This window comes from Myotis lucifugus, unplaced genomic scaffold, assembly GCF_000147115.1.
Source record: "Myotis lucifugus unplaced genomic scaffold, Myoluc2.0 scaffold_55, whole genome shotgun sequence".
NCBI classification, from domain to species: Eukaryota; Metazoa; Chordata; class Mammalia; order Chiroptera; family Vespertilionidae; genus Myotis; species Myotis lucifugus.
The window spans coordinates 792,097-815,973 of NW_005871103.1; the positions used below are offsets into that span (position 1 = coordinate 792,097).

General features: G+C 50.8%; 2 protein-coding genes and 1 long non-coding RNA gene across 10 annotated transcripts in view; 2 read left to right on the plus strand and 1 right to left on the minus strand.

The window, feature by feature from the left end:
- The window catches only part of LRIG1 (leucine rich repeats and immunoglobulin like domains 1), a 102,128-nt gene extending 92,817 nt beyond the window's left edge, over positions 1-9,311 (plus strand). The window contains exons 14-20 of the mRNA XM_023754037.1: positions 2,236-2,556; positions 3,813-4,094; positions 4,905-5,324; positions 6,176-6,301; positions 6,747-6,893; positions 7,369-7,659; positions 7,743-9,311. Coding sequence (XP_023609805.1) covers positions 2,236-2,556; positions 3,813-4,094; positions 4,905-5,324; positions 6,176-6,301; positions 6,747-6,893; positions 7,369-7,659; positions 7,743-7,999 — 1,844 coding nt within the window. The 3' untranslated portion in view covers positions 8,000-9,311. The remainder of the gene's footprint in view (positions 1-2,235; positions 2,557-3,812; positions 4,095-4,904; positions 5,325-6,175; positions 6,302-6,746; positions 6,894-7,368; positions 7,660-7,742) is intronic.
- Positions 9,312-9,966: 655 nt separating this feature from the next.
- Positions 9,967-23,877, minus strand: part of SLC25A26 (solute carrier family 25 member 26) — a 214,697-nt gene continuing 200,786 nt past the window's right edge. For all 8 annotated transcript variants that reach the window (XM_023754039.1, XM_023754038.1, XM_006089019.3 and 5 more), the window contains 4 exons: positions 23,578-23,647; positions 17,536-17,600; positions 16,336-16,409; positions 9,967-10,378 (listed from right to left, as the gene is read on the minus strand). In XM_023754039.1, the coding sequence (XP_023609807.1) occupies positions 10,261-10,378; positions 16,336-16,409; positions 17,536-17,600; positions 23,578-23,647 (327 nt within the window). In that variant the 3' untranslated portion in view covers positions 9,967-10,260. The remainder of the gene's footprint in view (positions 10,379-16,335; positions 16,410-17,535; positions 17,601-23,577; positions 23,648-23,877) is intronic.
- On the plus strand, positions 20,255-22,731 carry LOC111826119. The gene is made up of 2 exons (XR_002829362.1): positions 20,255-21,566; positions 22,449-22,731. It is a non-coding gene; the product is annotated as an uncharacterized LOC111826119 (long non-coding RNA).

A 23,877-nucleotide genomic window follows, 5' to 3' on the forward strand; every position in this document is an offset into this window, starting at 1 on the left:
GTCTGGCAGCAATGAATTGTCTCAGGTTTTGTTTTTTTTTTTTTTCTAAACCTGAGAATAATTTACTTTCGCCTTCATTTTTGAAAGGATGGTTTTGCCGGATGTAGGATCCTTATTTGGCATTCTCTCTCTTTCAGTACTTTGACTGTGTTCCTGCTGCCTTTGACCTCTGTGGTTCTGGTGAGAGATTAGCTGTCACTGTTACCGAGGTCCCTTGTGTGTGATGAGTTGCTGTCCTCGCTGCTTTCAAGATTCTCTGTTGGCAGCTTGACTGTGATGCACCTGGGTGTGGTCTCTGAATTTATTCTATTTGGAGTTTGCTGAGCTTCTTGGATGTGTAGATGCATGTTTTTCACCAACTATGGAAAGTTTGGGGCCATTATTTCTTCAAATGTTCTTTCTGCTGCTTTTCTTTCTTCTTCTTAGACTCCCAGTATTTGCATGCTTAGTGCTATCTCACAGGCCTCTGTGGCTCTCTTCACTTTTCTTCATTCTTCCTTTGTGATGTTTCTCAGACTGGATTATCTCAGTTGACCTGTTTCAAGTTTACTGACTCTTCTGCCCACTTAGCTTGGCTCTTGAGCCCTTCTAGTGAGTTTTCCATTTCAGTTATTGTACTTTTAGACTCCAACACTTAGATTTGGTTCATGTTTGCAATTTATATCTCTTCATTGGTATTCTTTATTTGGTGGGAAAGTATTTGCATACTTTCCTTTAATTTTCTTAGACCTGGTTTCCTTTAGTTCTTTGAACATATTTACAAAGCCAATTTAAAGTCTTTCTTTACTAGAGCCAAGATCTGAGCTTCCTTGAGGACATTGTCTGTTGACTTTTTTCTCCTGTTTCTTTTTGTGCTTTGTAGTTTTTGGTTGAAAACCGAACATTTAAAATAAAATAATATGGCAACTGGAAATCAGTGTCCCTCTCGTCCCCAGGTGTACTGTTGTCCTGTTAATTCGCTTGTTTGTTCAGTGACTTTCTGGACAGACGTTATAAGGCCTGTTCTGTGCAGCCACTGAAGTCTCTCCCTGGTTACATCCTTAACCCTCCCAGACCGCTGTACCGATTTTTCGGTAATTTCCACACAAAGGTGGAATATTAGCGCTGGATGAAAGGTAGACCTATTTTCTACAATGTCTCCAAGTTCCATCTTATTCTAACCACTTGTTTGCATGTAACTAACATTTTTCTATATCATGTTGGTTTTTTCTCTTTAATGCTCAGGAGCCCAGGTATAGGGGACAGTTAGGTTCAGGGCCTCAGGTCTGGTAGGATTAAGTCATGTCAACCAGGAAGTCTCCGTCCTTTGCCCAGCATCACTCCGTTTGCACAGATCCTCAGTTAGGGCCGGTTGCAGGCGAGGAATTGGGCCTCCAGGCCCTTGCTGGGGCACACAGCCCTGCACATGCGTTCTCGGTCCTCGGGAACATGGCGGACCTCAGCACGTCGGTAGCCTGGTTTTCCATTTCTGTTTCCAACCAGCCTCTTGGTGGCCCAGTGGTATCACTGCCAGCCGGGCTGCTGATTTCATCAGATGCCCTCAGGGTGGGGCTCCCCTTGTTGAGCACAGGGCATCGGTCAGATAAAGACACACCTGAGGGTGGGCTCTAGGGGAGGCTCCAAACCTATCCTGCCCTTCAGTGATTGCTTAGCAGCTGGGCTCCCAGGATACCACAGAGCTGGAGAGCAGGATAAAATACCACAAAGCTCACTTTTCTTCTAGAGATTCATGCATTTTCTTGACCCACACCCCATGGGTTGTTATAGCCTCTGGTGGAGTCTTTGGGGATAAAATAACTTTTTTCCAGAATTCTGAAGCAGTTGACCCTTTTGCTGGTGCTTTCCTTGCTCTGACAGAGGTGCGTATTTTCACAAGTCTGCGTTCTGACATTCGCGAGTGCTTCAGAGGAAAGCTTGTGGTGAGGCCTGTGCAGTCTCATCCGGTCGGTCCTGACTCTGTTCATTGTGCTAAATGAGCCAGTAAAGCTGCTTGTAGCCTCAGGGAGCCCGCTGGTGCTTTGCGGGTGGAGCACCAGTGGACTGATCTGTGACCAAGGCGTGCGTGACTTCCGAGGCGATCGCCGCTCGTGGGTGTAAAACTGGACGAGGCAGGCTCCCCAGGTGGGCGTGCCCCCGTGTTCAGTGGAGCTGAGGACGTGCTGTCCCTGTGGAACGGCAGCCGGTGCCTCTGGGTCCTAAGTGCCTGGTGACTTACAGTGGCTCTTCTCTCCCCAGAGGACTTGCCAAAGCCACAGATCATCACCCAGCCGGAGACGACGGTGGCCGTGGTGGGCAGGGACGTCCGGTTCACGTGCTCGGCAGCCAGCAGCAGCAGCTCCCCCATGACCTTTGCCTGGAAGAAGGACAGTGAGGTCCTCGCCGACGCCGACATGGAGAACTTTGCCCACGTGCGGGCACAGGACGGGGAGGTGATGGAGTACACCACCATCCTGCACCTCCGCCGCGTCACTTTCGGGCACGAGGGCCGCTACCAGTGCATCATCACCAACCACTTCGGCTCCACCTACTCGCACAAGGCCAGGCTCACTGTGAACGGTACGCAGGCACCCCCTGGCTGCCCTGGTGCTCGGCTCCTGCACATCCACACGTGGCCGTCCTCTGCTACCGTGCGGAGGGACTGAGACGGCCTGCACGGGCGTCACCATTGCCTGGGTGGGCCGCAGGGAAGCTTTGAAGATTCTCAGTGGAGTCTTTGTTTTGGGGATAAAATAACTTTTGTCCACTTATTATGTTAAGTTATTGTGGGCCCAAGCCTTTTTTTTTAATCCATTTATTATCCTCCATAAAACAAATGTCTGGTACCCAGATCCAACATACCTGATCCGGGGGAAGTGGTTGCGCCCTCTGAGTAGATGGCACAGCCTTGGAGCCAGAGGCCAGCCCGGGGCAGGTCAGCCAGCGGTGGGGCAGCCGCGCCCGCCTCCCAGAGGCTGTGGAGTGCAAGGCTGGTGTGAGTGCGACCTGAGGGCAAGCAGTCAGTCCTGCGGGTGTTTGACAAGGGTTTTTCACTGGGGACACAGTCTCAGAGCCTGTCAGGTTGGCTTCTTCACGACTGTTTAGGGCAGAGGAGGAGTTAGCCACCCAACCCCCCTTAGCCTAATGAGATGTTCCTGATTATTAAACTTCTAATTAAAAAGTGCTGGAACCAATGCGTTCTCAGGGCCTGGCAAACCACAGGAAAACATACCCGTCACCACACTGGCTGGTTCTCTTGGCTTTTCTGGGGGAATCCTCATTGTTTCTCAAAAACTCAGTGAGCTGTTAGCCTCTCCAGCAAATAACCTTGACAGGCCGTGCTGGATGCTGACCGTGTGGGGGGATTGGGGTCAACATGTGGGACAAGTGCTTTCAGCTTTGTGTGCAGGGCCTTGGCCCACACCCTCCAGACGGGACTTCAGGAGGGAGCTCTCCCCGCTTCTCCAGGGGCGGGCACCTCCCCCTCCCGTCAGTGCCTCCTGCTGGAGTAGCAGTTTGGTTTCCCAGGCTCTCCTGCCGGTACTTAAGGTGAGCAGGCACCAGGCCTGCATTCACGGGGTGTCCTGGGACAGACTGATTACCATGCGAGGGGCGGGTACCAGAGACACTGATGGAAGTGCTCTGCTGTGGCCACGAGCAGCTGACAGCGTGGGGGACCTGCAGCTGCTCATTCGAAGGGGGCCGTCCTGGGGGTAGGCAGACCTTGGCACACAGGGTGGTAAGGTGGCGAGCGACACCCAGACATGGGAGGGCTGTTGCCTGAGGGTTTTCCTGGCTGTGGCTCTGGCTTTCCCGTGACCTGACCTGTGTTACAGTGTTGCCGTCATTCACCAAAATGCCGCACGACATCGCCATCCGGACTGGCACCATGGCCCGCCTCGAGTGTGCTGCCACCGGCCACCCTAACCCCCAGATCGCCTGGCAGAAGGACGGAGGCACCGACTTCCCTGCCGCTCGTGAGCGACGCATGCACGTCATGCCTGACGATGACGTGTTCTTCATCACGGACGTGAAGCTCGATGACATGGGGGTTTACAGCTGCACCGCCCAGAACTTGGCCGGCTCCATCTCGGCCAACGCCACCCTGACTGTCCTAGGTTCGCCTGCAGCTGCACTCGGTGTATACGTGTGGGTGTGGGTGACAGGTTTTCTTAAACTTCACAGATACCTAGAGTCCATATTCTTCAACCATCTGTGGAGCCTGGTGTGGGCAGTGTGGTGGCTGTTGGTACTTGAATATTTTAGGCTGCTTTATAAGATTTTTTTTAATAAAATAGGGCTTAGGTATAAAACAATATAAAACACTAGATGAAATCTGCTCTGAAAGGGACAGGGAGACACCGACCATCACAGGGCAGCTGGGGACAGTAGATGGAGACACGGGCCGTCACGAGAGAGCTGGAGACAGTAGATAGACACACGGGCCGTCACGGGACAGCTGGGGACTGTAGATGGAGACACGGGCTGTCACGGGAGAGCTGGGACTGTAGATGGAGACACGGGCTGTCACGGGAGAGCTGGGGACTGTAGATCGAGACACGGGCTGTCACGGGACAGCTGGGGACTGTAGATGGAGACACGGGCTGTCACGGGAGAGCTGGGGACTGTAGATCGAGACACGGGCTGTCACGGGACAGCTAGGGACTGTAGATGGAGACACGGGCTGTCACGGGAGAGCTGGGGACTGTAGATGGAGACACGGGCTGTCACGGGAGAGCTGGGGACAGGAGGTGGGAGCTTGTTCGCCTTGCTGCAGCCACCTCACCTGGGAAAGACTTGGCCAGGTTAGCAGGGCCCGGAAAGTTTGCCCTCTGGTGAAAGGTCTTGTGTGGCCTTTGCTAATGAGTTGGATTGTCTGTCCAGGAGCCCAAGGCCCACAGAATAACGGTCCTGTCTCTGCCTTGCAGAGACCCCATCCCTGGCGGTGCCCTTGGAAGACCGTGTGGTGTCCACGGGGGAGACGGTGGCGCTCCAGTGCAAGGCGGCAGGGAGCCCCCCGCCCCGCATCACCTGGTTCAAAGGGGACCGCCCTCTGAGCCTCACCGAGCGTCACCACTTCACCCCCGGCAACCAGCTGCTCGTTGTGCAGAACGTGGGGGCCGAGGATGCGGGCCGGTACACCTGCGAGATGTCCAATGCCCTGGGCACCGAGCGGGCGCACAGCCAGCTGAGTGTGTTGCCCAGCCCTGGCTGCAGGAAGGACGGGACAACCGTGGGCATCTTCACCATCGCTGTGGTGTGCAGCGTGGTCCTGACGTCCTTAGTCTGGGTGTGCATCATCTACCAAACCAGGCGGAAGAGGGAGGAGTACAGCGTCACCAACACAGGTGCCCTGCTGGTGGCTGGCTTCTGGGGGAGGAAAGCAGGGACAGTTGGGAAGGCTGGGCCAGGGCTTCCTGTATATGTAAACTCTAGAACAGTGGTTCTCAACCTTCCTAATGCCACGACCCTTTAATATAGTTCCTCAGGTTGTAGTGACCCCCAACCATAAAATTATTTTTGTTGCTACTTCATAACTGTAATTTTGCTACTGTTATGAATCGTAATGTAAATATCTGATATGCAGGATGTATTTTCATTGTCACAAATTGAACATAATTAAAGCATAGTGATTAATCACAAAAACAATATGTAATTATATATATGTTTTCTGATGGTCTTAGGCGACCCCTGTGAAAGGGTCGTTCGACCCCCAAAGGGGTCTCGACCCATAGGTTGGCGACCATAGGTTGAGAACCGTTGCTCTGGAACCTTGGGGAACCTGGAGCCATTCTAGACAGTGAGCTTTAGTGTGCCTGGCACTGTTTTAACTCCCAGGAATGGGAGGTTGAATGAGAAGACTGTCAAGTGCAGCACCGTGAGCTCTGCAGGCTCCTACCTGGGGTGGTCAGGGGCGTCCTGGGCGTGTGCCTCGTTGCCGTGGCGGGCCGTTACTGCGCAACTCTGTGTCTATCAGCTCTGACTCTCTCCCATCACTGCTTTCTGTCTGTGCACTTGGATCTGATGGCCACACCTTTCACACCTGGCTGGGAAGTGCACTGGGGAGGCCTCCTGAGCAGGACTCCAGGTTCTGCACGGCCATGACTGCTGCCATGGGTGGGGGGTGGGGGTCCTGTGTCTGTGTTCTTGTCACCACAGAGGACTGGGACCTGGGGGTGACTGCCCTGTCTCCTTGCAGATGAGACCGTTGTGCCGCCAGATGTTCCGAGCTACCTCTCCTCTCAGGGGACCCTTTCTGACCGACAGGACACTGTGCTCAGGACTGAGGGTGGCCATCAGGTCAATGGACATGTCGAGAGCAATGGTAAAGCCACAAAGTCTGATGCAACTGTTCCCATGGCATTACATTGAGCATGTTTGACCTGGGAGGCAAGTGACTGGAGCCTGTTGGGTTTTTGGACCTCCCTGTGCAAGTTCTGCCAAGGTTAAAACCCCGCCCCCCCCAGAAAATCCTTCCATGGGGCTCAGCGTCTCTTGCTAAGAGCCCTGTCTCCTCTCAGCAGCTCTCGCGCGCGCCCACAAGGCACTCGTGGGGGACAGCGTGTGCTTGGCAAGCTTGGCCCCCAGGGCTTCCTGTGCGGCTGCGGCAGGCCTGCTGCTGGGAAGGAGTCTCAGTAATGGGCCTGGGCCACCCCTCGGAGGGGCGTTCTAGAAACGCCTGTCTTCTAGCAGTGACGCCCACTCTTTTCATTAGTGTGCCCGGGAAATGCTGAGCCCAGCGCTTCCAACAGTGTGGGCCTCTGTTGCAGGTGTCTGTCCGAGAGATGCAGGCCTCTTTCCAGAGGCCGATGCTCCCAGCATCGCGTGCAGGCAGCCCCGGCTCTGTGTTGGGTACAGCAAGGAGCAGTGGAGAGCGACAGAGAAAGCCGCTGGCACACCTGGTCCACAGAAGATGGGTGAGATGCTTTCTCAGAAAAGTGTTTTGTTCTTCAGATCCCAATCTGGGTTGACCTCAGAGAGAGGCATTATGGTCTAAGGCCATCCCAGGATTGGGTTTTCATACCCAAACAGGAAGCGGTGTGGGGCCTGGCTCTCTGAGTGTGAGTAGGATGTCTCTAAAATACTCCTGTGGGCACGGACTTTCCAGATTTGTAAGCAACATCAGTGAAGCGCCAGGCCCGACCTTCAGCAGGGCCCCGTGGAGGCTCCTTGCTGATGGTCAGAAGCTCCTGATGCTGCGAGGAGCCATTCAAATAGGGTTTGATCCCAGTTGTCTGATGAAGAAATTAAATCTGAAGTAAACATGGAAGACCCCATCCTTAGCCCCAGGGGGTTGTATTGATCTCAGCGGCCCGCCCCGGTGCTGGGGTGCAGCAGGCTCGGGGTGCAGGCCCAGGCGCTGGTGCTGAGTGTCTCCACTGTGTCTTGCAGAGCCCAGTGGCCCCACTGTAAGCAGTGACAGCCACACTGATGTGGACAGTTACTCCAAGGAACACGCCTTCTGTCCTCCGCCGACGTCCAGGGACAGTACACAGCCAGGTACACCGAGCAGCCAGGAACCCCGTGGGAGCGACCGAGAACATTCTCCACGTCTGGACATTCTCCACAGTGGGGCTGGTGACGGGTCTCCCCCCGACCGCAGGGAGTCCCTCTACCCCAGTAACCACGACAGAATGCTGCCGCCCTGGAAGAGAAAGCCCGGGGCGCCTCCAGAGGGGAAAGGTAAGTCTTCATGCCTTCCCGTCCCCAGCAGGGGGCAGCACGGAAACGCCAGGCCAGGTCTGATGGGCCCTCCTTTCTTGCAGGGGCCCCTCCATGGATGTTCGCAGGGGTGTGTGAGCCGGACTGCATAGACCCCCAGCCCTCGACACTGACCCAGGGCAGTTCTGAGCTCACACGAGCCGCCCTGGACTCTCCCGACGCCCCCAGCGAAGGTCGGCACTTGCTTCTGCTGAATGGACACATCCCCAAAGCAGGTGACTCCGGTCCCGAGTCCACGCCACTGACAGGACAGCTGCCCGGGAAGAGGAGCGGGCCGCTGCTGTTCGCCCCACGGGCCTAGGCGCTGTCTGTCTCCAGGGAGGAGAGGGAAGCGCTGTGAGGAAGCTTGGGTTCAAGCGTCACTCTGTACAGTTTTAACTTCCAAGGGGAGTGTCCGTAGTTTAAAGGACTTGCAGCTGAAGCACGGAATGCAAGAGGCTATTGTGTACATAAGAGTTTTCAGAGATTTCATATATATTATATATCTTTTACAAAGGATATTTTAATCTTTATTGCATGGTTAACAGAAAATCGTACAGTTTTGACAATATTTTTCTTATCAGGTTGCTGTTTCATTTTGGAATGTGGGGATAGTTCTGGTGCCTTAATGTATGGATGGAATTTATAGACGCTAAAAACCACATTTCTTGTGGGGTGTGGGGCGGGGGGAGGAGGAACCCCTCGGACTCCATCGCACATGGCAGGGCAGACCCGGATGCTTCACAGGCAGAGCTGGGTTTGCATCGGAAGTAACTTCACGTCAGTACTGCTCAGTGGGTGCTCCTTGCAGACCTCCTCCCTGCGCCCAGACCTGTTCACGTCACATACTCTGCACTGAGTGACTTTTCCTCATAGGTTCGAGCTCTTTCTTAACGAGCAAGGTGGGGGTTGTTAATCACCACAGCCTTTGGTCTGAACAATTAAGCCTTCTTCCTTCCGTGATAAAAGCGAATGTCTGTCAGGATCACTTGTCATTTGAGGCTTTCTAATAAGAGAGAGGTTGCTGCTGTTGGTACCTGTGGATTTTTCAATAGTGATGCTTTAGTTCTGCCAATGTAATTAGTGTTATGTTGGTGTTAGGGGAGAACGAGGATCAAGTCCTTACTTTCAGGGCGAGCGAGCTTATCTCCACGAGGATCCGGGCGCCCTGTGCACGTCCCTCCCTTGCACAGACGAGCCCGTGCCTTGGGTTCTGGGGGATTTGCACTTGGGAGGCCTGGAGCTGATCTCCTGTGAGTGCCAATGGGTATTTGAGGAAAAACTGCATTCAAACTAACAAGGTCCTTAAAAGCTCGGAAAGCAAGGTCCTTCAGCCAGCGCGCTGAAGGCAGGTATTGACAGATGGTTACTATGTTAATTTACTGTCAGATAATCACTGTTCCAAAGGTAAGCACATTTAGAATTTTGTTCTCAACAGTTAACTGATGTTACTTCCACAACATGTGAATTTGCTGCTTCTGAGAGGCAATGTGAAAGAGGAAGTATTACTTTTATGTACAAAGTTATTTATTTATAGAAATTTTGGTACAATGTACATTGAAAAACGTGTAAAATATTGAAGTGTCTAACAAGCGGCAGTGAAGTGTCTTTAATAAAGTTCACTTATAAATGTTGTGTGCGGCTCGGGTCGTGTGTACATTAACCCACTGAATTCCAGAAATGCCCTGACAGTGCAGTCCTGCCTTTTCTTACCTTTGGGATCAGTGCATGACTTAGCACAGCACATCGCACACCGTGGCTCCCAGCAGTACGAGGTTCCTGGGACTCGTTTTCCTGGAGCTTATCAGTCAAGCTCTAAAACGGGGACCTTCCCCTTCCATCCCTCTCCCCCGTGGTGAGCTCAAAACTCCAGGCAAAGCTGACTGGGGACTAAGAAATGTCACTGCGAAGCCAGCCCAGCTGCCTCCAGGCTCCAGCATGCCCTCCGCTCTCCAGCCCTGAGGCCCACCGGTCACTGAGCTGCTACTGCTGGCTCGCTTTCATAGATCACCTGAGCCACTGAACACCTCTGTCAAATTCAATTGTGTTTTCATGGTACATCGGAGGGTCATCAAGAACAGCTGGGTTATCAGCTCAGGCACCTGTAGTCACTCTTTCTAAATAAAGCTGTGAGCTTACAAAGAAGTCACTACCTCACATGACTGACAGTCTCCTGTCCTCGTCTAGCCATTCCTCCAAAAGCACACTCTCTCTGCCTTCCTTCTATCTGCTCCCAGGTCAGGAAAGGAAGGGCAGATACAGTCAAATGAAAGCTCGGAGGGGCCAGCCTCAGCATCACCAAACTTCTTTATTCAGGGGTTCTGAGAAAATTGTTAAAAGTACTGCTCTTGGCATCGTTTTCTCTCAATTTTCTGGCAAATATGTAGATGACATCATCCCAGTCGCCTGTAGCCTGGAAGTCGTGCTCCGAGTGGACCTGCAGGACTGGGCTTCAGTGCCTGCATGTTCAGAGGGCCCAGCAGCTGCGGGAGGGGGAGCTCTCACCTCGGCCCCAGAAGGCGTGGCTGCAGGAGGGGGAGCGCTCACAGCGGCCCCCTGTAGGCGTGGCTGTGGGCGTGTGGTTCACGGGCTCTCTCTGCCAAGCTCCAACAGCATGCTATGCGTTTGGTCATAAGCACCAAGAAAGATGAAACCTCCCAGGCTGATGGCTGCCATTCGCGGGAAGACTCCTGCAAATAATCTGGGGGAAAAACAAAGGAGAGATCTTTTTCTTAATTGTGTGTGTGTAAAGAAGGCAAAATTCCAATACCCTCAGCTTGTTCAACTCACACACCATGCTCATTAAACCCCACACAGTACTTCGAGCAGTGGTTCTCAACCTTCCTAATGCCGTGACCATTTAATACAGTTCCTCATGTTGTGGTGACCCCCAATTTCATTCTTACAAATTGAACATAATTAAAGCATAGTGATTAATCACAAAAACAATATGTAATTATATATGTGTTTTCCAATGGTCTTAGGCGACCCCTGTGAAAGGGTCGTTTGACCCCCTAAGGGATCATGACCCACAGGTTGAGAACCGCTGACTTAGAGTGTGTGTTTTTTCCTTTTAGAATGGCATTAAGTTACATTCCCAAGACGACTTGTGGATGTCTGAGCCCAGCTGTTTGTTGGTGAAAGTGGCTACATACCAAACAGCACAATTAAAGTCAATTAGTCAAAAATAGTAGCCTTGTCCCCACAATAGTCCTGTTTAAACCTCCAGATGATTTTTGCCTTTAGAGATGATAGAATTGACTTTTATAAAGGAGTCGAAGGACACACTACCCTGGAAGCCCATGTGGCCGCGGGGGTTAGAGGTTTCAGACGACTCTGTTGCTCCTCCCAGTGACTCGGGCACACTGGGTCCCAAGAGACCACAAGGAAGATGCACAGCAGAAGGCAGCAGACGCCTGCCTTTGGTGAAGGAGAAGAAGGGAAGGGGCTGGGAAGGGAATAGAAGGTCAGCCCCCAAGCACCTCAGAAGTCGTCACTGTGACAGTTGCAACTTTGGAATAATTAAGGAAATGCAAGGTAAAAAAAACAATGTTACTAGGGATGTATATTGGGAGTAAGTGGAAGCTAACAGACATGCTCCCAGGACCAAATTGGAATTACAAAATACAGAAGAACCACCCTGAATAATCAACTGAGGACTAGCTGGAGAGAACCCTGATAACCGAGGATGGAAAGCGGAGACCACATAGAGACTGGTAGGAGGGGCAGAGGTACTAAAGGGCTGGCCGGGCTTCCACAGACAGCAGCTGAAGTCCCAGAGGGTTATCTCAGCTGTGGGGGGTTCCCACTGAGAACTCTGGGGTCTAATCCCCAAGCTGGGCTTCCCAGCAGAGAGCACCAGACCTGAGAAGGGTACCCACAGAACATCTGGCTGTGAAAAGCAGCAAGGTTGCAGCCTGCCAGGGAGAGATGGCAGGCAATACAAGCACCCTGTCCAATGCACAAAATTCCATGTGCAGCCACTCACCTTGTGCTCCAGTAGAGGGAGAGCAGAGTGGACTGGAGCTGTATAAACATAAGCCACGGTTGGGGGATCCTGGGATAGAGCTCGGAAGGCAGCACCTCAGTTTTCTGTGCTGAGTCATTCCCTCACACTGTGGAGGTTATACTTTTCTCAGGCAAACTTTTGTTATCCTGCTGTTTTTGCCTCGGGAGAAGACAGTTGACCCACCCTATTGGAAAGTCCCTTGCCCCACACTGTGGAGTTTCTGAGGCCCAGTAAGATACAGAATAACAACTAGCCTCCAGGCAGAAGCAATTGCCCCACCCTGTTGGAAAACCTCTCACCCCACCTGTGGATGATTGCACGAGGATATTCCAGACTGAATCCAATCAGTCTCCAGGCAGAGGCGGGTCTCTGGAGGCTTTGAGTCTTTGCCTGATCTAATTAGTATCAGATATTGGGTCCCCCACTGCAGACACCATCCCAGACTGCTCAGGCAGACAAAAGCTAGCAGGACGCCAAGCACCTGCAGCTGACACTTGTGGAACCAGCTCCTCGGGGGAAGGAAGCACAGCTCAGAACAGGGTCAATCAAGGTGTGAGACTCAAGGCAGACCCAGGTTCTGGACTAAGGAGTCCCTGAACACTGGACAGCTGGCATGATGACATTGGGGTTGAACCTCTGGTGGCAAGTTGGAGGGGAGATCCTTCCCACAAATGGGACATTGATAATTAAGTCCCAATTACAACAAGAGAACACAACGCACACAAGAGGCATTCCTAGAGCATCCAGCTCAGCAGAACAAAGAAACCACCACTGGACCCCTCAAGATACTTTCTACATATGACCATCCCACGAAGACTTGGAGGCATAGCAATTCTATGTAATAGGTAGGAGCAAATACAAAGAGACAGCTAAAATGGGGAGACAGAAACAACCCCCAAATGAGAGAAAAGAAGGACTCTCCAGAAAAGAACTAAATAAGATGGAGACAAGCAACCTATCAAACATAAAGTTCAAAGCAATGGTTATAAAGAACTTAAAGAACTTAGCACAGCCCTAACCAGTTTGGCTCAGTGGACAGAACGTCAGCCTGCGGACTGAAGGGTACCAGGTTTGATTCTGGTCAAGGGCGTGTACCTTGGTTGCGGGCACATCCCCAGTAGGGGGTGTGCAGGAGGCAGCTGATTGATGTTTCTCTCTCATCGATGTCTCTAACTCTCTATCCCTCTCCCTCTCTGTAAAAAATCAATAAAGTATATTTTTTTAAAAAAGAAAAAGAACTTAGCACAAATTACAACAGCATGAAAAAGGAAACAGAGGCTATGAACAAGAACCAGACAGAAATGAAGAGTGATCTGTCTGATGTGAAGAACACACTGGAAGGGATTAAAAGTAGATTGGAGGAAGCAGAGGGCCAAGTCAGCAATTTGGAAGACAAGGTATAAATAAATACCCAATTAGAGCAGCAAATAGGAAAAAAATATTAAAAAGTGGGAAGTCAGCTTAAGGGAGCTCTGGGACAACATGAAATGTAACAACATCCGCATTACAGGAATACCAGAAGGGGAAGAGGATGAGCAAGGAACAGAGAACCTGTATAAAGAAATAATGACAGAAAACTTCCCCAACCTGATGAAGGAAAATGTCACACAAGTTCAGGAGGCACAGAGTCCCAATCAAGATGAACCCCAAGACACCCACACCTACACACATCGTAATTAAAATGGCAAATGTTGAGGACAAAGAATCTTAAAGGCAGCGAGAGAGAGAAAATTACATAAAAAGGAGTCCCCATTAGAATGTCAACTGACTTCTCAAGAGTAACACTTCAGGCCAGAAGGGAGTGGCATGAAGTACTCAAAGTAATGAAGAGCAAGGGCCTAAATCCAAGACTACTATATCCAGCGAGGCTATCATGTAAAATTGAAGGTGAAATAAAAAGCATTCCCTGCCTATATTTCTGGAATAATTGAACTTTTTTAACCAAGAGTATTACTTTTGTAAGCAGAAAAACAAAATTACAAAATCAGTAGAAGTAAATTACTAGTGAAAAGATCAGGTCTAGGGAAGAAAACGGACAATAGCCAGGTTATGCCAACAGCAGTTTCTCTTTCCAGAGATGGGGAAGCCACCATGGAAAGCTAGGCGGTGGCCCCCCCACAAAACAGCAGAAGGAGCCCTCCTGCCCGGCCACAGCTGCCCGGCTGCTTCCTGTGTGCACTGTGTTGCGGGAGAGCAACTTGCCTCCCCTTGTATGCAGAAAGTGGACTTTAGGGTAGTGTGAGCAGCTCCTTATTTTATTTTCATTTATTTATTTTGTTAATCCTCACCAGAGGATTTTTTTCCATTGATTTTTAGAGAGAGTAGAAGAAAGGGGGAGAGCCACAGAGAGAGACATCTATGTGAGAGAGACACATCGAATGGTTATCTTCCACATGCACCCTGACTAGGGCCAGAGATCAAGCCTGCAACCCAGGTACGTGCCCTTGACTGGAATTGAATCCAGGTCCTTCAGTTCTCGGGTCCATGCGCTATCCACTGAGCAAAACTGGCTAGGGCAATGGGTCCTTATTTTAATTATCTAAGTTAGGATTTAAATCATTAATTAAAATACTACAGATAAAACTAGACCTCTTTTTCTTACCTAGAAATAACCATGAAAATTCTATAGGAGACCAAAATACACTTGTAAGAAAAGTTATCTCAGTCATGCAAATTGTTTTTACATGAGGTGGTAGGTGAGGACAGAAACTCATAAATTACCACTTTGAGGCCACTGTGTCCCTGTGGCCCGAGCAGAGTCTCTCCCTGCCCTGCCTGCAGACACAGGTTTGAGGCCACTGTGTCCCTCTGGCCCAAGCAGAGCCACCTGCCTGCAGAGGCACAGGTGGGGCTGGAAGACTGGCCACGAGGTCTCCCCTGCTCCACTGTACCCGACTCCCCTCTAAAGCCAGTGTCTGGGTTCAGCTTTTGCTGCTCGTGAGCTCAGCAGCTCCTGGCCAGAGGCAGATGGAAGCAGTTCATGATTTCTTCAGATGACATTCGAATCAATTAACATAATTACTGCCTTAGAGTAATTTGTACAGTGAGTGCCCCAACTAGATTGGGAGGCAAAGACTTGAACAGGCAGGGCTGTTTGAGTGAGCCACTGAAGGAGATAGCAGACTGACGATGCTCAGCAGGGAGCCGGCGGGCAGACACTCCAGGGCACCGGAAGAAGCAGGTGATGGACAGAGGGAAGGCAGGAAGGCACTGCAGGCTGAGCAGCTCCCAGCGCTTTCCACTGCTGGGCCAGATGAGCACATGGTGTGGCACTTTCATTTTGGAAAAAGCACATGTGAGCCAGGACTTGGAATGAACCAACACAAGAGACCAAAGTGTCACCCTTCCCGCTTCCTGAAGTCAGCACCACACCAACTCGACACCAAGTCCACAGAGCTCAGGGCAAGAGGACAGGTTTGACCACGACTGCACAGAATCCGATAGGAACTATATTGAAATGAATGAGTGGAATTCGGCAGCTTGACTTGATCTAACACTGGTGCATGCCACACCTCTGTGGCCCACGACCACCTGGGCCAGTGAGAATCTTACCTGCTACTAACCAAGCTGCTTCAGACCTCACTTTCTCACACCATTTGTTCAGTGTAGAACTGGTGTCCACGTCAGCCTCAGCGCCGAGCAACCAGGCCCTAATTCCATCCCAGGGTGGTGGCCGTCGGTGGCTAAGCATGGCGTGGGGCCACCACTCTGCCCTTCCCCCTCCCAAGGGTTCCTTTCTGCTAAGCCCAGTTCTTGTCCGAAAGTCCTTGCGTCCTCAGAGCTGCCACTCCATACCCACCCATCCCCGCCTGCTTGCCAGACTCCCAGCTGGGAATTCTGAGCCGAGGACGGGCCATTCTGCTGCAAATGCCTTACCTGGGGCCTGACCAGCAGGCAAATGGTCCCCAAACTACCCACTGGCTGAAACACACTCCTGCCGAGTGCTCATGAAACCGCAACCCAATCGACAACACGGCCCCACCACCCGCTGCGTCCGTCCACACCAGCCGGCCTGTCACTAGGCTCAGTCCGGACTCTGCTCCAGACGTGGCTGCTGCTTTGCTCTCAGGAAAATTCCTGGTGATGATTCCAGAGAGAAATGGCCATTCTGTGTCTGTGCAGACCCCAGCGCTTTGTAACCTTGGGTGGTAACAGCAATGTTGAAACCACTTTGGAGAGAGAGCTCCTAAGGCTGTGATGCTAGAGGTCTGGGGTGCTCAGCTGATAGCAGCCCGCTGTGTCTCCAACGAGGGGTCAGCACGGCGGGATGTTGAAGGTAACTTGTTGCTAGGAGCAGTTAAAGTTCCCAGACCACAAAGGCTCCCTCTGCGTGCTATGCTCGCCCCCTGGGGTCCCTGCATCAGAGCTGGGTGCCGGTCTCCCCAGGGCACCCAGCGCGGGCAGGGCACACGTGGCCTGCATCTCAAGTCGGGGTGGACAGGGCTGGGCCTCCCCTGGCTGGGACACCGCATCCCTGGATTGAGCAACATTGTCTGACACAAGCAAAAGCAAATGCCATGTTTTGCCCAATATAAATACAGAGACCCTGACCAGGGCATAGGCAGAGACGGGAAAGGTGTGTGTCTGACGTCAGGCTGCAGGGGCACCAGCTGGTGGAGAGGAAGCCGCTGCGCACCCCTTGTGCTTACCCTGGCAGCCCCTGGGTGCGCCAGACCCCGTGCAGGGCAGAGAGGACGTTCCCGCCAGCCGTGCTGGACCCGGCCTGCAAGGAAGCACAGAGAGGAAGCAGTTAGCTTGTGAAAGTCCCCAGCTGACGGGTGTCCTCAGAGGCAGGCAGCCTGCTACCCTCATCTAGGGCGGTTCCAAACTGAGGGAGGGCTCCAGGGAGTCAGGACCCCTGGGTCTCGCTACACCAGAAGGGCTCACATTAAGCCTACGGGCAGCGCTGGTGGTCCTGCTGCTCGGCTGGCGTCTCAGGGCCACATGAGGGGCAGAGCAAACCAGGCAGTTCCTGTGCCACCCGAGCAGGTAGATCTCCAAGAGCCACGTCAGGTCTCTGAGAAGAATGGTCTGCTTGGGAAACGGACCTGACTAGCTAATGGACACGCTTTCTACAGAGCGCCGCGTCCAGTGTGAAACCTGGCACGTACCTGAGTAGCTAACGGACACGCTTTCTACAGAGCGCCGCGTCCAGTGTGAAACCTGGCACGTACCTGAGTAGCTAACGGACACGTTTACTACAGAGCGCCATGTCCAGTGTGAAACCTGGTACGTACCTGAGTAGCTAACGGACACGCTTACTACAGAGCGCCATGTCCAGTGTGAAACCTGGTATGTACCTGAGTAGCTAACGGACACGCTTTCTACAGGGCGCCATGTCCAGTGTGAAACCTGGCTGGCGCTCTAAGGTTGGTCCTGTCGGCCCACATGCTAGAATTCTGCTCTTGTTCATTTTTCCACAAGGGAATGACTATTTTTTATTGTTTTGGTCCAGATATGTTATATGTATGGCATCCCCCGAAGTCTGTAGCTTTTTTAAAAAACAATTTTTCTTTTTCCTGAAAAAATTTTAACAGTATGTACCTGAGTAGCTAATGGTGCACGCGAGCAGGTGCACGCGCTGGGGCTCAGAGGAGACCTGAGTGCGCTCACAGCAGAAGCCCGCCAGCCCTGCCTGCTTACGGGACGTAGTCGGAAATGACCGGGAAGGTGGAATGCTGTGGGCACTGGCCGTGTGACAACGATGGACACTGTTTTGCCGGCGGCTCCCCAGGCAGCAGCTGCTGGGACAGGGCAGTGTCCACTTCGGTCACTCTGTGTCCACACGAGCCCTAGCGCCAGCAGGTAGGAGCGGCGGTTGTGCCTTCATTACCTATTTTACCACTTACCTTCGCCAACATGATTCTTGTCTTTGCCACATCCAGGGGCGTGGTGACCACAGCTGCAAATCCACCTGTGCATATAAAACCCGAGCACAGGCTGTTTACTACATGGTACTATGTAACTTTTATTTTACAATTCCCCATAACTCTGCCCAAATCACTCCTTTATCACTACGTCCACTTGATTGGTTCAAGAACGGGATGCGCACATGAAAACCTGTATCCACACGCCACTGCTTCTGTGGTGAACCCACACTGCATGGCAAGGTGACCAGGTCATGCTTTCCCTGCTCAGGCCCACGAGGCCCCACCACAGCCTTGCTCTTCTGCGGAGCAGGAAACAGCCCCGTGTCCACATGGTTGCGTCTGCGGCAGACACCTGCTCGCAGTGAGAGCGGCCGCTCCCAGGGACCCGAGGCCAGGCCTCCTGCGGCCACTGTTCTTTATCTGACTCCAAAACGCTTCCATCGCTTCTGCTCTGAGGCAAGGTGGGCAAACACGTATATCATGGTGGGGATTTCTGGTATAAACTGGCTGGATGCTTCGAGGTAAAAACGTTTAGAGAGTAAAGCTTTCCGTACGTCCAGGCTTCTGGTGGCAGGTGGTGGGGGTACAATGTTGCTAAGCCCGCTCTGCATCTGGGCAGAGCCAGTGTTGCCCTGATAGCTTCTACCTCGTGGCTCCTTCCGACCTCCTCTCCCACGCCACCTGGGACTGTCTAAAATCCGGGGTTGTCTAAAATCCAAACATTTTAAATGGGGTCCAATCTTTGGACAGTTAAAAAAACACACACAACAGAACCCACAGTATATGGTGCCAATATTCTAATTAATGATACAAAGATATGTTTTAAACCCCAGGAGGCCCTAAGGAGGTAGAATAAATTCAGAGGACTTGCACAGACTCAGCACCCATGAACTCGAGTGAAGTGGGCAGTTTTGTGAGAGGCTGCACAGAGCACATGTGTGGAGGATGCTCCAGAAATAGCACCTCTCCCTCCAGCTCTGTGGCATGTGGGCAAGAAGGTCATTTGATCTCTGCCAAATATCTTTCTAAATAAGTTGCTGAAGAGCAATCATTACATGAACCTCCTCCATCTGGTAACTTTGAGATGACAACTTTTTAAAGACGTACCCACTTATGCTTCTATATTCCACTTTTGGTTACCCACAAATGACACATATTTAGGGCTAAAGAGGACCAATAACATGAATATGAGTCTCCTTTTTTAAGCCACTTTTGTATGAGCATGTGAAACATTTTTCTACAGATTCAAAAGTTGCCTGATACTGCAAGTCTTGGCTAAATTTCAAGTACAGTGGGGCCTTGACTTACGAGTTTAATTTGTTCCGAGACCGAGCTTGTTAACTCAAATTACCCTATCAACTCAATGCAAAAAATCGGCAGAGAGACAGCTGGTATTTCAAAAAACTCGTTAGTCGGGACACTCGTAAGTCAAGGCCCCACTGTATTTTAAAATTTTGTGGACCCAGTCCTGAAATCCTATAATTTTAATTTTTTTAACCACATATTTTACACTAAAAGAGTATATATACTTTAATTACAGAAAAGGGTCCAGGAAGGCTTCACAACCATTTAAAAAAAATCCTAAGGAAGGAGGAGGCACTGACCCTGAACCCCCACCACTGACTGTCTTGTTTCCCTGCGCTGGCTGCAGGGCCGGAAAGAGCCAGGCTCTGCTCTCCGGGCTCCCCGCTGTCCGGGCTCCCCGCTGTCCAGGCTCCCCTGCTCTCCGGGCTCCCTGCTGTCCTGGCTGACCAGCCATGGGAAAGAGCCCTGCAGGCCGCTGGGCATCTGGCTGCCCCAGGCACAGGAGGGAAGCAGAAGCACGGAGAGCATAAGTCACTGGGTTTTCCCCCTCACAGAGCTGAGACGTGGGCTTTTCTGTCTGACTCCAGAACTCAGCTCTGGCCACTGGGACTTCCAGTGGCGCCGTTTTTTCATCGGGGACATGCAGACAGCAAGGTGAGTCCACGCACGTGTCTAGAGTGGTGTCTGGTGCACATTGGTGCTCAACGTAATGAGCTCTTGTCTGGGTGGGCAGAGGTTCTTCACATCTCCAGCCAGCGCACATAGTAGGGCCTCAAAATGCTTCCTGGGTGCTCTGGACAAGTGTCTGTAGTTTTCACAAACTGAAGATTTCAACGTGTTCTCTGAAAAGGAGGTACAGAGGAACTCCAAGCTGCCATTTGTGCCGGCTCTGTGCCTGGAACTCGGCCTGGCTAGACACTGCTGTGGAGGGTTTGATCTTGCAGACAGCTGGCCCAGGGACCACAGATAATGGGGAGTGGGGCCTCACAGCCATGTGTGTCTCAGCTCTTTCACTACATAAAGACTTTGATATTGGATATTAAAATTTATCCACTTAAATTTTAAAACTCCGGCCGAAACCGGTTTGGCTCAGTGGATAGAGTGTGGGCCTGCGGACTGAAGGGTCCCGGGTTCGATTCCGGTCGGGGGCATGTGCCTGGGTTTCGGGCACATCCCCAGTGGGAGATGTGCAGGAGGCAGCTGGTCGATGTTTCTCTCTCATCGATGTTTCTAACTCTCTATCCCTCTCCCTTCCTCTCTGTAAAAAATCAATAAAATATATTTTAAAAAAAAATTTTAAAACTCCGAAGAGCATACACCATTTTTCTTGTTTGAAAATGTTCATAAACTGTCCCCAACCAAGACGACTTAAAGGTTGTGAGTCGCCTGCGGTGAAAAGTGTCTGCCTTCTAATAAAATTGGATATTGCACGTTAAATGGGTTTTGGCCATTAGCAAAGTTCCTGTTCCTTTACTGGGGATGCCTGCGGTATTTTCTTAGAGATTTCTGTTTCATCAAAGTAATATGAAGGGATGTTAAAGACGAAAGCACATATGCTTAAATAGGTCTTAATTTTACTACCACAAGGAAAGCTATTTTATGAAAGTTGCTAATCAATCAATTTGAATATCTTCAAATATCAAAGATTCCCCAAGTCACAGGCCTCGCCATGTTTTTATGAGGCAGCAGGAAGGATGTGTGAAGGTCGAGTACTAGTGTAACTGGTCATACAGGAGGGCCGGGCGACCGGCACTTTCGTTAAAACGTCCTGCTCTCCACAGGTGAAGTGCTGGTAATAACTGAGGGACACGCTAGCACGTTGGCCAGGACAGCTGTCTGCTATGGCAACCGTGGCTGCTTCATGCTCAGACCTCAGGGAACCGTGTTCTCTGGGCCGCTCTGCACCGGGCTCTTTGCAAGGTCAGAACTGCTTCCAGGGGCAGAGGCAGGGACCAGATGTCGTGCCTGTGACACTGAGCTCTCGAGACCAAGGGGCTAGGTCCCAGGGCAGGTCTGGAGCTGCCCCTCGAGCAGCAGCTGCTAGCGTGGTCCCTGCTGGCCCCTCCCTCCAAACAGGCCCAGGGCAGGGCTAGGGCTTCACCATCCAATGTGTTTGTTTTAAAGATTGTGCTGGGCCTTCCATTTACCCAGATAACCCTTCACCCTATTCTAGAATTTCAAGCCATGGGAAGGTCTGTCTGTCTGTCTATCCATATCTACATCTCTGTCACTCTCCTCTCTTAGAGAATTTAAATCGGTGTTAGTTATAAGAAACTGATCAGAGAGCACTGAATAGCAATTACCACTCTAATAGCAAATGTCATCATTACGTACGCTGAATTATGATTTTATGTTTAGACATTAACTTGAAGTGCGAAAGTTGCAAAGTCCTTTTTCTTCCTAGTTTAACCCCAAAGGACCTGCTGAGCATGACAAGCCATCAACACCTCCACTCTCAGGGGCCACTTCTGGATATTTGTGCCAAGCAGTGCACGGCACAGAGTGCCAGGGAGGCCCAGACGGGCCAGGCACACAGGAACGAGAAACACGGCTTCTGATTTGAGGGCCAGCTTGCCCGCTGCTTTATGACCACGTACGGCTGCCGAGTCCGAAAGTGCGCCGGCCAGCCTGTGCGATCTCGGAGGGCGGCCCGATGGCGAGCCCTCCGCGGCTGGGAGGCAGTGCTGCAGCAACTCTCACAGAAGGTCAGCTTCCCCACCGGGAGTGTTCCCTAATGGCGGCCATCTTTCACAAAGGTCTAAAGTAGTTAAGTCCTCAGGGTCAACACTGTGCCAAGGAAACTTTCAGAACAAAAGGGGTATAAACAAGAAATGGGTTTTCTCTTTTGCTAAACATATGTGGGTCTCCTGACAATGGATTTTTGCAGACTTTGGATAAACTCCTTCACTTATCAGAACCTCAGCTAAAAAAGTTAAGATGATTGTATCAGAGGAGATGATTGTATACAGTAACTTTAATACTATTCTTTCAATGCAATTGAAATTATTGTGATAGTTTTCATTTCCTGGGTGCTGGTTGCTCTTATTGAAATAGTAACAGTTCCTTAGGTCTGTTCAGTTTCATCAATTACAAAGTACTAACACATGCTAGAGTACTGGAATCCCTCAGGGAGGGAGGGCTGCTTCTACGTCACAGGTAAGAAAGCTGGTGCCCAGGACGGCCCCAAAGCCTCATTCCTTAGTCAGAGGCAGAATGGAGACTTGACAACTTTTGTAAGTCCAAACAGTTGGCGGGCAGGGCTGTGTGGTTCTCAGCAAAGCCCTTACAGCTCAGGTGGCGGCTTCTCTGCTGTCACTGGACACGTGGGAGCCACCTTCCTCCAAAGGCCTTGCCTCCGGGATCCAAGATCAGTGGACATTCCCCCTTAGTGCCTATTATAGAACATTATTCCGAAAAAGGAATGGTAATGAATGCCAATTTCCTTAATAGAAACAATGCATTGTAAGCAAATATCTGAACCAGTTACTTAAGGAATGGGGCCAGAGAATATACTAGTATACTTCCTATTTTGACATACGGAAGGGTTTATGGTATTGCTAACTAAAAAGTGGCCTTTCCTTATCCAGGCAACCACATTCCCATAGTGCTCCCTGTGTGCCCAGGCCCAGAGGGAGTCAACAAAAACGCACGCTGTCACCTAGGGAGGGGAATGACACCTGCCCACCCTCCAGAAAGCCAGTCCAGACCACCGACCTACTGAGTATAGCTGATGACTGTGTCATGTGGAAACAAATCCCCTTCATCTCAGTGTGAGCTGGCTTCAGGTCTACAGGCAACATTCTTATTTTTGATTATCAATTCTACAAGTCAAGTGGGCCCAATCATTAATAAAGAATCCTACAGAATGTATGTTCCCTGTTTTCCTAATCACTACAACAAAAAACCCAATCCAACAACCATTAAACAAATTGAAAAAATAATTCTTTTCTAATAAAGTTGACATCTAAACTTCCTATTTATGAACGTACTACTGGCTTCACATCTACACTAGCAATTCACAGCTTCCTGGCAAACCTCCACTTCTATTTATATCAACTACAATTCTAATTCTCTCTTAGAATGTTAAAGCTGTCACTTATTAAATTCCATACAGCATCTGAGTTCTCCTTGGAACCTCACTGGGAAAGGCCTATGACGTTGTGATGGATGACACAGTTCTGCATGTTGTCACTTTGCTCTTCGGTTAATGTCTAGAAAATGCCCAGATGTTTCGATGTCCCTATTTTCTACACAGCAGTGTAGCCTTCAGTACACTGGGAGCAGCCCCCCTCCTGATACCAGTTAATCTGTGGTGCTGTCAAACATGTCATGGCCGTGAGTCACTGCCTGCTGCAGGGCTCGCTTAACCCCCAGCACTGCTCAGGGCAGGCAGCTGCACAGGCAGCCCTGCCCCAAGCCAGCCTCGTCCCACACAGGACTTTATAAATCCTCCTCAAGATGACCCCAGGGCCTGAGTGAAGGCTTTAATAAAGATAAAAGAAAACGAAAAATTTGTCAAAAACAAATTGGTTGTCTTTCAAGGAGACACCTTTTTAGGTTTTTCCTTTTCCTAAGACACTTTCTTTTCTCAAACAACTAGTGGAACTCTCTTCATCTGAACAATCTGGAATTTCTAAAGAATGTTGTTTTTGCATAGTTAATATTTTCACATCCCCCCCTCTTTGGTCTCTCCCAGTATAATATAATCCTTTGCACCTGCAAAAGCTCCACAGACTGCTGACTGCCAAGATTCCACCACATGATCCTGCCTCCAGGACCAGAGGGCCTGTGTTTAAGAGAAAGAAAAAGACAAGTTATTAAATATTTGAATTTATCGCAACCTCCTGTGGGTGAGCCCTAGGGATGGGAACTTAAGTGAGAAGCTATTTTGGTGGCATTCCTCACTGATGACATAAGTGATTTTCCCAAGGACTTAACTGCATTCTAAAATAAGACAAAGAAACAGGGTGGTAGCTACATTAGAGCACTCAAAGGATACACTTTCGGGGGGTATGT